This window comes from Ranitomeya variabilis, chromosome 3 (genome assembly GCF_051348905.1).
Source record: "Ranitomeya variabilis isolate aRanVar5 chromosome 3, aRanVar5.hap1, whole genome shotgun sequence".
Lineage (NCBI taxonomy): Eukaryota > Metazoa > Chordata > Amphibia > Anura > Dendrobatidae > Ranitomeya > Ranitomeya variabilis.
In genome coordinates this window covers 511,259,557-511,273,965 of record NC_135234.1, presented here as the reverse complement: position 1 = coordinate 511,273,965, position 14,409 = coordinate 511,259,557, and the positions used below count along the sequence as shown (strand labels likewise).

Here is a 14,409-nt window from a genome sequence, read left to right as displayed (position 1 = left end):
CATCTGCACCGTCGCAGCTACAGGCACAAAATTTTGCACAGTCATACGTCTGGACCCTGAGAGCATCATAGGCTATGTTGTGAGGTGAAATTTTAACCCCACGCATTCCAATTCACCAAACAATTTTGCCCCTATCTACATAATGGGGAAAAAGTGAAAGGAAAAGTGTTGGAGGCAAATTGACCGCTCCCAGATGTGAACAATGAGGACTTAAAGAATGAGAGCGATGGCGCCAAAGAGTATATACCGTACAGTTGCTAAGGTGGGGCCCCGACATGGGATACTCACCACACACGGGGATATGAACACACACACGAAATGCGCCACACACTACCACGTGCTTGAAAACACATATCGCCCTCAGCACACATTTCACCACACCTCGTACACCAACCTCGCCACATAAAAGTCGAAACACAAAACCACTCAAAACTCGCCATGCGCAAAACTTGCTGCACACAACTTGCTACACTAACCTGTCACATGCAACTCGACACACAAAAAGTTGCTACACGCATGTCGCCACACAAAACTCATCTCACAAAAGTCGCTACATGCATGTAGCCACATGCAACTCAACACACACAACTTGACACATGAAACTCGCCCTAAAACACACACAAGTCTGGTATTATCCTTCAAAAATAAAAATCTGATTAATAAGCAGACAAACTACAAGAGCAACAAATGTACCATATAGGAAATACGGCAGCTGTCAGTCACATGACCTGTCTATTATGTGTATGTGTGAGCTAATATATACTGCCAGGGGGAGGGCTTCCTGTTGGCTGGGGATTTATCAGGCTGCCAATTTAGCTTACAAATACTGAGGTAAAAATACTGAGCAAATAACGTGTGAACGAGGTCTAATACAGGAGGAGATGACATACAGATGTATACTATATACAGGAGGAGATGACACACAGGTATACACTATATACAGGAGGAGATGACTTACAGGTATATACTATATACAGGAGGAGATGAGACACAGGTATATACCATATACAGGAGGAGGTGACATACAGGTATATACTATATACAGGAGGAGGTGACATACAGATATATACTACTAGATTGTGGCCCGATTCTAACGCATCGGGTATTCTAGAATATGCATGTCCCCATAGTATATGGACAATGATGATTCCAGAATTTGCGGCAGACTGTGCCCGTCGCTGATTGGTCAAGGCAACCTTTGACGTAATCGTCGCCATGGCAACCATTGACATCTACGTCGATACTGTGCCCGTCGCTGATTGGTCGAGGCCCAGGTGGCCTCGACCAATCAGACGCGGGATTTCCAGGACAGACAGAAAAACCCTTAGACAACTATATATATATATATATATATAGATAGATAGATAGATAGATAGATAGATATACAGGGGAGATGACACACAGGTATATAATATACTAGATTGTGGCCCGATTCTAACGCATCGGGTATTCTAGAATATGCATGTCCCCTTAGTATATGGACAATGATGATTCCAGAATTCGCGGCAGACTGTGCCCGTCGCTGATTGGTCGAGGCAACCTTTATGACATCTACGTCGATACTGTGCCCGTCGCTGATTGGTCGAGGCCTGGCGGCCTCGACCAATCAGACGCGGGATTTCCAAGACAGACAGACAGAAAAACCCTTAGACAATTATATATGTAGATACAGGAGCAGATGACACACAGGTATATACTATATGATGGAGATGACTTACAGGTATATACTATATACAGGAGGAGATGACATACAGGTATATACTATGTACAGGAGGAGATGACACACAGGTATATACTATATACAGGAGGAGATGACTTACAGGTATATACTATATATACAGGAGAGATGACATACAGGTACATACTATATACAGGAGGAGATGACACACAGGTATATACTATATACAGGAGCAGATGACACACAGGTATATACTATATACAGGAGAAGATGACTTACAGGTATATACTATATACAGGAGGAGATGACACACGTATATACTATATACAGGAGGAGATGACATACAGGTGTATACTATATAAAAGAGGAGATGACACATAGGTATATAGAGGAGGAGATGACATACAGGTATATACTATATACAGGGGAGATGACGTACAGGTATATACTATATATAGGAGGAGATGACATATAGGTATACAGTATATACAGAAGAGATGACATACAGGTATATACTATATACAGGAGGAGATAACACATAGGTATATACAATATACAGGAGGAGATGACACAGCAGGTATATACTATTTACAGGGGAGATGACATACAGGTAAATACTATATACAGGAGATGACACACAGGTGTATACTATATATAAGGGAGATGACAAACATGTATATACTGAGGGGAAAATGAGAGGTGTGAGGTGAAAATGAAAAGGTGTGTGCAAAATGAGAGGAGTGAGGGAAAATAGTGGAGTGATTGGAAAATGACAGATGTGAGGTCGAAATGACAAGTGTTAGGGGGGAAAATGAGAGGTGTAAGGGAGAAAATGGGAGATGTGAGGGGGAAAATGAGAGGCGTGATGGGAAAATAAGAGAAGTGAGGTGCTATAACTAACCACAGATATTTACTATGCCCAGGCAACGCCGGGCTCTTCAGCTAGTATAGAAAAGTAGGAGACAAAAAAAGCGCAAATAGGGTCTTATCCCCAGGATTGCTTCTAATCAATTATGAGAGAACTGCTCACCTGGTGGTACACAGTAAAGGCGTGTAGTTTGTCAGCTGCTGCAGATCCACAGGTCGGCGCTGCGACCTCTTAGAGACGTTATAATAGATGAATGTGGATAAAATCCGCGCTGCTGCGACAAATAATGGATCCAGATATAGTTATAAGGTGTTCGGGTGGTTTATTCAACGCGTTTCGAAGCTCATGGCTTCTTCTTCAGGAAGTTTCCACACAGAGATCTCTGTGTGGAAACTTCCTGAAGAAGAAGCCATGAGCTTCGAAACGCGTTGAATAAACCACCCGAACACCTTATAACTATATCTGGATCCATTATTTGTCGCAGCAGCGCGGATTTTATCCACATTCATCTATTATAAGGGCTCTTCAGCTAGTAATGTAATAAAGGGACTGTTAGGCAGGGTGTTTACATATGCAGACCCAACTCCTGGTGGTTCTGGGGGCACGGGGGACCTGACAGATTCACTTTAATCCACCAGATAATGCTGTAATATTGCTTGCCATGGAAAATGCTTCTTTTTTTCCCTAAAATCAGCACTAAAGACAGTGCCGTATTACGGATCCCTGTGATATAGCCATTTGTATAAGGCTTCCTGTGCTGTTAATCAGAGAGCGTGCACAAAAATTCACCAATGGTACTTTCATTTTGTTACATTATTCCTTGTTTCATGTTGCAAATTTCTTCTTTTAGGGTTGGTGTGGATCCAGATCAAGACCCTCCTCCAACTAATGACAGTTTTCAAGTGTTACAAGCAGTAAGTACTTAAAGGGAATCTGTCACCATGTTTTAGCTATCCTGTCAGAGAGCAGCTTGATGTATACACAGCCACCCTGAACACTGTAAGAAACAGACAGAAGAGGGCCCTGTGCAAGAACAGTATATGGGTTTTTTGCTGTCTAATAGCTCATCACAATGCACGACGCCATCTGATTTGGAGGTAGATGTGACCCCCTTACCGCTTGGGCCCCTTGTGGCTTCACAGATATGTCCGCCCCTGACTTGGAGTCCAGGGATGTGTCACTTACTGGGCTGCTTGCTGAAGTCTTGATAAAATCACCCTTTTATCTGCTGCAGAGCAGTTCTCTGAATAGCCCCACCCACACCACTGATTGATTAGATTTCCGTGTACACTCTGCATAGGCAGAAAGTTGCAAATCAGTGGTGTTTTGCGAAGCTATATACAGAGCTCATGAATATGGAGGACTACATGAATTTTAGTAAAGATCAAACAGGAATTTTATAAAATCTACAGCAAGCAGCCCAGTAAGTGACAGCAATGGAATTAGGATCTCTGTCTTTATATTATGCTGCTCTTAGATTAGGTGGCAAAAACCTGGTAGCAGGTTCCCTTTAAAGTGTCACTTTTTACTGTCAAATTTCTTACATTGGAAACGGACTACATTTTAAAACATGTAGTGTGTTTTGTTAGGCCTCATTCAGATGGTCTTTTTTCACAAATGTGTTCTATCATGTTTGTTTAGTTGTAGCCTGGGGGTATTTCACATACGTTTAAATTATTTGTGCTATATCACATGTGTAAGTAAATTTGAGTTTCTGTCGTCATGGTCGTCTAGCTAGTATTTGTGGCCTAGTTATTACCGTGCAAGCCTTAACAAGCTGTTACCGTGCTGTGAACAATGCTTGGAAAATCTTAAATTATTGTTTTTTTCGCTTTCTTGTAGGACGGTGGAATTTCAAATGGCGTAAGTCGCACAAAGCAGGAAAGTGCCTGGATATTTAGGCTTTGGTACAGCTTTGATCACAAGTATCCTCTTACTGTAACATCATCCTGGCTCTGTTGTAATTTTTTTGTATTACTTTATCAAACCCCACCCATCCCAGATGGTAACTTTCAAGCTTTCGAGACTACTCAGGTCTCTTCATCAGGCATAGAATAACACAAAATCTGAAGAGTCACATATTTTTACAGGACACAGGAATAATGCAATAGATAAGACCAGTGATATGAAGCAGAACTATCAGTATGGGAGAGGGATAAACAGTTGTGGCCATAAATATTGGAATAGTTCATAGATAAGGAGTGTGAAAGTTTTAATGTCCTGTGATTGAGGTCTGATCAATGTTTGTGATGCCCCCAAAAGATCTGAGGAGCACATTCTTTATTTGATGAAGAAAGGCATAAATCCATGCGACACATTCATCTCTGCTCTGAGTGTGTCAAAGGTTGTCATAAGTTTATACTCCCAAATTTTTCTCTCTGAGATTTGAAGTTACCTTTTAATACAAGTAATTTTATGTCCATGAGGCTGTGATTAGGGATGCAAAAATGTTGGGCCACAAATAGAACAAGGATTAATTCTCATCACCACACAATAAAAGTAAAAAAAAAAAAGAATAGATCTAAGTTTTTGCAGTCTCCCCTACATTCAAACCCCCAGTTGGACATTTGGTAAATATATTTAAGTACACTACATTAGATGTGATGCAACTGAAAGTACCTGGGGTTTTGTGTGTAAAACCACAAAACAAATGTAAAATCTCTTCATTTATAATGACCACGGACAAGATAAAGATCCCTAACTCCCATCAGGACCACAATACAAACTTATGAAAACCTTTGACACACTCAGAGCAGGAATTAATGTGTTGCATGGATTTATGTCTTTCTATGCCAACTAAGGGATGTGCTCCTCAGACCTTTTGGGGGCATCGTAACCCCTGGACCAGACCTCAATCACAGGACAATTAAAACTTTCACACTCCTTATCTATGAATTGTTCACATATTTACAGCCGCAACTGCTTCTCTCTCTGCTTCACTTGTCTTAACTATTGCATTATTTCTGTGGCCTGTTGTGCATAATTATGTGACAATTCCGATTTTGTGTTATTCTATGCCTAATGAAGAGACCTGAGTAGTGTCGAAAGCTTGCAATTTGTTACCTTTTAATGGCTGACTGAAAAGATTATATCAACCAATGAGCGTACTCCAATGTTAATATTTTTTTTTTTTATCTACTGGCTAACACTGTACAAAGATATATATATTTTCCTGCACTTTTGGATTGAGGAAGTTAGCTGAAAAATAGTAAAAAGCATGTAAACTAATAATAGACATTAGCGCTAAAGACTGTAGTAGTAACTTGAAGCTAACAGGCCCTAACCCAATTGGCAGAGAATTTGTTCCCTTCCAGAAAAGAAAAAAACAATCTTTTGGGTGTAACAGCTTCTGCGCTCAATATACCTGCCGTATCTTCTGGTATAGGGTCCTAACCAAGGAATACTATAATCATTAATGCAGGATGTAAGAAAAAAAAAAACTTTTCTGAAAATCTGATGGTCTCCATGCACATTTAAAATAGTTGGTTGAACTTGATGATTTGGGCAACCCGGCCTACAATCAGGGACACCTTTAAGAAATAATGAGAAATTCTCCCTACGGTACTTTCACAGTATTTTTTTTCTGTGTTGAATGTAGCATTATCTCTTCTGTTTTTACACCTATGTAACAAATCGAATTCACTGCACACTCTGGTATGTTGCAAAGGTTTGTGAAGCACACAAGTTATTGTAAAACAGTTATTAGATGTTAATTAAGCAATTATTCTCTTCAGAGACACTGATTTGTGACGCTTTGACCACCCTACATCTTTCTCATTGGGTATGTGTAGTCTTTTTCCTGGTGGTCACTTTGGGAAACTCTCCTTTTCTATGGACTTTTGTAACCTAGAAACGTTAAAAAAAAAAACATTCAGCAACGAAAAAACTTTTTCAAGCAAACCGTTGAAAACACACTTAGAAAGATGACTGGGCGTCTTTTGAGCTTGTATAGAGAGAGTGGATGACACCTGAATTATTTGGACTCTTTTGAAACCCGAAGTGGTTAAGACTCTTAAAGGCCTGAAGATATTAAAAGCAAGTCGTTTTTGCATATCAATGAATGTGAATTCTTTTGAAAGTTTTGTTAGCAATTTCTTCAGTTGAGTTTCAGAGCAAACTCGCTCAGACCCACCTGAAAAAAAAGGTCGTGTGAACATAGTCTTAGATCAGTGTTTCTCAACTCCAGTCCTCAAGACCCACCAACAGGTCCTGTTTTCAGGATTTCCTTAGTATTGTCCAGGTGATAATTGCTGTACCTCCTCAGACAATAATTACATCACCTGTGCAATACTAAGGATATCCTGAAAACTTGACCTGTTGGTGGGTCTTGAGGCCTGGAGTTGAGAAACACTGTCTTAGATCTTGCTGGGTTTGAGATTACAGCAGACATGCAGGTGCGCTAGATCGGAGAAGCCACAAGATCTAACTCTCGCCATCCGCTATGGTACTTTGCTCTAACCTTCCAGCAAACCTTCATGTCTACTCCAATCTAACACCAATAGAAGATCCAGGAGGGTCACAAATCACTGTTGCTAAAGTCAATAATTGCTGTTTTATCTACTAAAGACTGTCATTAGTGTAACTTGTGTTCTTCACAATAAAAGACATTGGGAGGCGATTCATTAAAGGGAATCTGTCACCTAATTTTGGCCCTATAAACTGCGGCCACCGCCATCAGGGGCTTATCTACAGCATTCTGAATATGCGGCTCCACCCCTATGGGAGTGGAGTCGGGTCCATATTCATTGCTGTGATGAGCAGTACCATGTGACCGCTCAACGCTGGAAGAAGCTGTCAGCGATCGGAGATGCAGGGACCGCGCCAGGAGCAGGTGAGTATGTGACAGCCGCCGCTTCCCCTACCCCGCCGACCCCCCAGGGACAATGACTCGAGTATAAGCCGAGAGGGGCACTTTCAGCCTTAAAAAATGGGCTAAAAATCTCAGTTTATACTCGAGTATATACGGTAGGTTACCCCGAGTGTTGAGTTTTCTCTGGTGCTTCAGTTTTAAATTGTTTGCAATCTTCTGTAAGAGTAAAATCCTTAATTCAGAAAAATCAGCTATCTCAAGCCAATGCTGACTCACAGTGGTCCTCCATTAACATCAACATTGCCCAGTTGGTGTGGTTTTGTGGCCAAATGCTTTACAAGTCCACAGGTCTACAATGTAAGTACTCCGCTGGTAAGGGCGAGTAAAAACCTTGCCACCAACTGGTGTATTATTGCCCTGATTTTATGCTAAGTGATTTATGAACTTGCCTTTGCTCTTCTTAATTATCGCCACTTACTAGCCAATATATATTTCATAATATTTTTAGTTATGTTCCACTGTATTGAATTCATTTATGAATTTGAATGCCATATTTATCACCCAAACACTGGCTAAAAATCATCACACTCTTAGTGGAAGACGTGCGTGTGTAACCTTTCCATGTGTTTAATGAAAATTTGCATGTTCTCACTGTGTTTGCGTGGGTTTCCTCCGGGAATTCCGGTTTCCTCCCACATTCCAAAGGCATACTGTTAGGGAATTTAGATTGTGAGCCCCAACAGGGACAGCGATGATAATGTGTTGAACCTGTAAAGCGCTGCAGAATATGTTAGCGCTATATAAAAAATAAAGATGATTATTATTAATGAAAATGTTAATTCTTCTGTAGGTAAAATGTACACCAAACATTGCTAAAGGGATCCGGTCACCCCTTTTCAACATAATTAAAAATTTGCCAAAAGACAACTAATCTCTTAACTAAAGACCTAAAAATTAACTTTATTAACTACTAAAGGAAACTAAACCATTAAAACTTGCACAAGTCAGTTTTACTGAGTGGACACTAGCATACTGATAACACTGGTCAACGCAATTTTTCTGGCAAAAGGTTTTAAAACATATTTTAAGTCAATTTTGGCTGCTGATAACGAATATGAACTCCGCTTTTGGCTATCACATCAGGATTTCAAGATATTTTCAATTTTTGATTAAAATTACTCCTATCTAATGTTTTATGATAAAAACACATGATTTTCAATACTACATTGTATATTTTTAATCAAGGAATGACAAAGATTACAAAGTCTATGTACAGCAAATCAAATATACTTACAGAATTAAACTACAAAATATAAAAACATACATATGGCACACAGATGAATGACAAATGGCCGTTATTTGAACTTCCTTTTCTTGGCTGATCTGTGATGTACAGCCTCTGGGTTGTCTCTCATCAGCAACTAGGTATTTATCTAATGACTCTTCCCCCCCCCCCCTTTTTCTGTTATCATAATCCAGTCTCACTGTGTAATCCATGATACTTATCTACACTCCCCGTTAAGGGTATGTGCACACGTTCAGGTTTTTTCGCGTTTTTTTCGTGATAAGAACGCTATAAAAACTCATTAAAAACGCATACATTATGCATCCTAACATTTAGAATGCATTCTGCATGTTTTGTGCACATGGTGCTTTTTTTTCCGCGAAAAAAATGCATCGCGGTAAAAAAAAGCAGCATGTTCATTAATTTTGCGGATTTTCCGCGTTTCCCCCGCAATTCTATGCATTTGGAAAAAGACGTATCAAAAACGGGTCAAAAACGCATGAAAAACGCGAAAAAACCACATGCGAATTTGTAGCAGAAATGTCCGTTTTTTGTCAGGAAAATTTCTGCTAGAAATCCTGACGTGTGCACATAGCCTAACCCTCCACAGCATTACCCAGACATCCAAAACAAAGGATTTGCTATATTTACATATATTTATCACCATACTAAGGTAACCAGTGTTCTCTGTCACCTCTCCTGTCTACCTCCTCCTGGTCTAAACCACTCTGTCTTCTACACCACCTATATTCTCCACCTCCAAGATGATATCAGCAGCTTATTCACCTTGGTGTACTCATTGGTGCCTTGAAGGTTCTATGGTTGCTAGTCGTACCTTTTTGAAAAATCCTTTTGTTAATCGGACAGTGTATTATGCATGTACTTTGCAGACTTGTATATATGTACATACTATATGTTATATTTACCTATGTTTATTTTTTTTCTGTCTTTTAGCGATGGTATGATTAAGACTCGGGAGAGTCGAAACGTCATGTTGTGTTATTATATTAAGTCGCTTATCTAATGTTTGTAGATGTGCTCCCATGTGTTACTTATACTGAGTTATGTCTAATAAACTCACACTATCTCGCATAAATTATCACTAGAGTGTGCAGTGTCTTCCAAATATTATCTCATCAAGCTCCAGCAATAGTCAGCCATCATATGTGAGTCCCACCGGCCTTGATACCGTTCTTCCATTGTTTTAATGTCCTGATGAAATCGCTCCCCTTGTTCCTCGCTCACATCCCCAAGGTTCTCTGGAAAAAAGTCCAAATGGCTGTGTAAATAGTGAATCTTGATACTCATTCTACATCCAAGATTTCGCAGACTCATTAGTAGCTCTTCCACAATCTCTTCATAGTTGTCTTTCTTATTCCCTAGAAAATTCTGCACCACATTACAAAATACATTCCAAGCTCTTCTGTCTCATTCATTGATGTGATAAAATTTGGGTCTCTCATAAGTGTTCTTATTTGAGGTCCATCAAATATTCCAGCCTTTTTCTTCTCTTCACTAAGACCAGGAAAAGTTGAACATATATAGTTAAAGCATTCTCCACTGCGATTGAGAGCTTTGACGAACTGCTTCATCAATCCAAGTTTTATGTGTAAGGGAGGAAAGACAATGTCCTTCCTATCCACTAGAGGATCATGGATGACATTCTTATCGCCATATGCCAAACTCTGTCGCTGAGGCCATTCAGTTTTCACCCAATGCTCTGCTGTAGCTCTACTGTCCCAGTAGCACAGAAAACAAGGGTGTTATAACAAATGGGAATTATGCATGTTCAAAGAAAACAAAGATATTCTCACATTTATTGGGAGACTAAATGAAAACTAAATTTACCTTAGTGAATCGTATAAACCGGCACTTTTCATACACTACTTATATTTATCATGGAATTCTTGAAAATGGGCTAAATAACTGTAGCGCAAAAACGTGATTTGATAGAGAAATTATAAGATCAGATTTGAATTCAGCACCCTCAAATTAGTCTAAAACTGTTCTTAAAGTCCATGCCAGAAACTTTTTTTATTTTTTTTTGTAGACCAGTGCAATTGAATAAACTTCCATCCTATATATAGTGCTAATAGTCCTACCTATATATATTATTTCATTCAGGCACGTGGATCAAGGTGCGGCCGCTACCTATATACCACATCCAGTATAGGTTCACTGACATGTGATATTAAAAGCTGCCTCAGCCTCCCCAACATATTTCACCAGTATCACTGGCGTCATCAGGGGATTGAGGCTATAATAATTATATCATCTTTAGATCACGCTCTAGGTCCTAGTCTTTTACTAACATCCAGAGCTGTATGTAAATTGCACTGCCTGGACTGATGGTGTCTCCGGGTGGTGCCCATCGTTTCCTGTGTCCCCACAACCTCTGCATTTTTCTTGATGAATGTGGATGATGTCTCCAAAGTCATCCTCACAGCACTCTAAGTCTTGCGCCTGCATTGTTGAATCAATTAGCTATGCAAGCGCTCCTGCCTTTGAGGGCAGAGAAATGTCCGGTAGTATGCAGGTGCTGGCTTCACTTCTTGCATCATCGGCTCTTCGGGTCTTCTCCCATGGCACCAGCAGAGCTTGCAGTGCAACGACCTGCAAAAAAAAGCGCCTTCCATTTCAGTAGCTCAAACCTAATCATGCCACTGCTTATAAAGGGCATGAATTAGCCTAGGGCAGTATATGAATCCGCATGATGCAATTTGTATCCATCATAGCATGGATGTGTTTTTACAGGAGGTTCACTTTTCTATTTCTATTAAGAAACAAGAAACCAAATGCATTTGTGAACGGTGCCTTACTAATCAGTATTAGGTACCAACCTGTCTTTTCATCTGTTTTTTTATTTTCTGATTTCAGATTTATATTTTTCATGCTGCTTTCCATACATGATTATGGGACAACTACGGTATCTGGTTAAGCTGCTTTGCCTTGTTAACAGAAGTTCAAATATGAGCTTTACAGCGTGACATGGACACAAAATGTATTGATTTCTAAGAGAGGGTGTTATGGGCATGATCAGTTTCTGCTTCTGAGGTCACTGTGCGGGAGGGAACATGAATATAACAATTTCTCTAGTCAGTGATGGATCCTATATTATCTACATCCAGATTTATAATAGAGGTGATGCCTTTCATTCTAATCCTGTCTGTCTTAGTAATGAAATGACTGCTGAAAAGTGATCTCTACAGAAAATCTATAGATAGTACCATGAAATATTAAAAAGCCCCGTCATTATTTTCTATACATTTGACTTAACTTTTGTGTCAACCTGTTAATTTTCTGACAATACATTCTTTAAAACTACACTGTTAAAATAATTCTCTTCCCCTGCTCCGATCTTGAGGACTCTCTGGGTTCAGAAGTGGGGTTTCTTTTTTGAAAACAAAAAATTCTTATACAGTATGTTTAATCTACTACTCTGCCTTGTCGTTTTTGTGTGTTTTCGAATTGTTTTGTTTACTGTGTAAATTTTATAAAGTTTGTGTAGATAAAAATAATTATTATCTTCTAAAAGATCAATTAAAATGGGGAATTCCGGAAAATGCCAGCAATCTCTGCCCAAATGAGTAAAATGCTTGTTCTTCATGTGGTTGAATTGTTCATGAAGGCATTAAAATGATTGTTCTTAGCAGCACATCATCTTGTACAAACAAGAACTGTGCTGCCAATAAGGCAGATACTCTGTGTGCACAGAACAATCATGTCAACAATTGTCCTGTGCACATAGAATTCTGCTTGGCCAGTCTTAACAAGCCAGGAAACGATCACTGATTTGATTTTACCAGTTGGGCCTTCAGCAGTCTGGATTAAGACCAATAAATCTTTTTTTCTTCACTTGTATTCAGAACCCAGAACAGCTGAGGGAAGATGATGCAGACTTCATACTTAATGATGGTGACCTAACATTAACGTATGGGGATACAACCATAACAGCCAACGGCTCATCTGGTTCCCACACAGCCACCACAAGCCTTGATGGCAGAAGAACAAAAAGTAGTTCAGAGGAGGCATTGGAACGTGAACTTGGAGGAGACTTTGAAATCACAAACAGGGGAACCCGACTAGTGTTCCCTCTAGAAGAGAACGCATGACATCAAGAGCAAGTAACACTATTGAAGGAAAGATGTACGACCATATGTGGTACCAGAAGCATCTCAGGCCCAGTGTGATGGTGAAGAGTTGGGTGCAGTTCACACACTAGAAATATGGCCATTCCTGTGCTACTGTTGGAGAACCTACAAGACTATTTAAATTCCTCATCCACTATGGAAACTGAGATACTTTAGATATGGCACACAAATCTGCAATATAATTTGACTGTGGATCTATCCTTGCCTGTTTCCCTCCTTTCCAGTAGAAATATAAATTGCTTAATCCCAACTATATAATTGTAAAGTAAATGTGACTGCTTTAGCCCATCCTGTTTAACTAGCAGCTTTTAGTACAAGCGAGGAGAAGCCTCTTTTTGGAAGTGCCTGTCATTTAAAGAGCAAGTGGCAATGTTATGGTGACTGGAAGCGTTAAATAAGATTTTTACAGTTCTTGTATTATATAGTATATAGCATCTGAACTGCATGATTCCATGGACAGTTTACATAAAGAATAAGATTATTTTTGTTTTTTATGGTTTTGTATATTTAGTTTAATGTATGTTAGAGCATGTCTAATTACTGTAATATTGTGTGTAGTGAAACGATCTCACATAGTTACAAAATATGACCTAGGCTAGTGAACCAATGCAGTGCACAATTCCATGTTCTCAGTTTCTTCATTAAAGTGCTGCCCTTCTAAAATATTTATACATATGTGTTCCAAAATCTGAGCTCAAGCACAATTGCTTGAAAAAAAACAATTTCATCAGAGCATAAAAGAGCAGAACAGATTGTATACCTGTGAAAACTGCCATGCAGAAGATGCTTGAAATGTAACATTTACTCCATGTTGTTTGTTTCATGTAGGTCTGATTTCATATCAAAGTGCAATATTTTAAGACTCGTAAACTGACATGAAGCTGTGTGTTACAATTATTAAAACGAAGGCTTTAAATGCTTAGTAATTAAATTAATCCTTTTTTATGCAAAATAAACACAAATTTCACGCTGTAAGTAGTAAAGCTGCCTGATGAATGTCCAACTCCATTCATAGAATGTTAGATTTGGAAGGGACCTCTAAGGTTATCGTGTCCAACCCCCTGCTAAGTGCAGCACAGGATTCACTAAACCAGTGTTTCCCAAACTCCAGACCTCACGCACCCCACAGGTCATGTTTTCAGGATTTCCATAGTGTTGCACAGGTGAGAGAATTCCTGAGGTTTTGATGAAACTTCCACCACCTGTGCAATACTAAGGAAATCCTGAGAACATGACCTGTGGGGTCCGTGAGGACTGGAGTTTGCGAAACACTGCACTAAACCATCTCAGACAGATGTCTGTCCAGCCTCTGTTTGAAGACTTCCATTGAAGGAGAACTTGCCACCTCTCGTGGCAGCCTATTCCACTCATTGATCACTCTCACAGTCAAAAAGTTTTATCTAATCTGTATCTTCTCCCTTTGTTTCATTCCATTGCTTCTCGTGTTTCCATGTGCAAATGAGAATAAGGATAATCCCTCTACACTGTGACATCCCATCAGATATTTGTAGACCGCTATTAAGTCTCCTTTTTGCCTTCTATTTTGCAAGCTAAACATTCCCAGATCCTTTAACCGTTCCTTATAGGGCATATTTTGCAGGCCGCTCACCATCCTGA

The 14,409-nt window shown here is 39.6% G+C and overlaps 1 protein-coding gene across 2 annotated transcripts in view; it reads left to right on the top strand.

Annotated features, from left to right (window-relative positions):
• The window catches only part of SLC9A7 (solute carrier family 9 member A7), a 143,587-nt gene extending 129,824 nt beyond the window's left edge, over window positions 1-13,763 (top strand). For both annotated transcript variants that reach the window (XM_077296896.1, XM_077296897.1), the window contains 4 exons: window positions 3,397-3,460; window positions 4,389-4,471; window positions 7,608-7,713; window positions 12,508-13,763. In XM_077296896.1, coding sequence (XP_077153011.1) covers window positions 3,397-3,460; window positions 4,389-4,471; window positions 7,608-7,713; window positions 12,508-12,753 — 499 coding nt within the window. In that variant the 3' untranslated portion in view covers window positions 12,754-13,763. The remainder of the gene's footprint in view (window positions 1-3,396; window positions 3,461-4,388; window positions 4,472-7,607; window positions 7,714-12,507) is intronic.
• The last annotated feature ends 646 nt before the right edge of the window (window positions 13,764-14,409 follow it).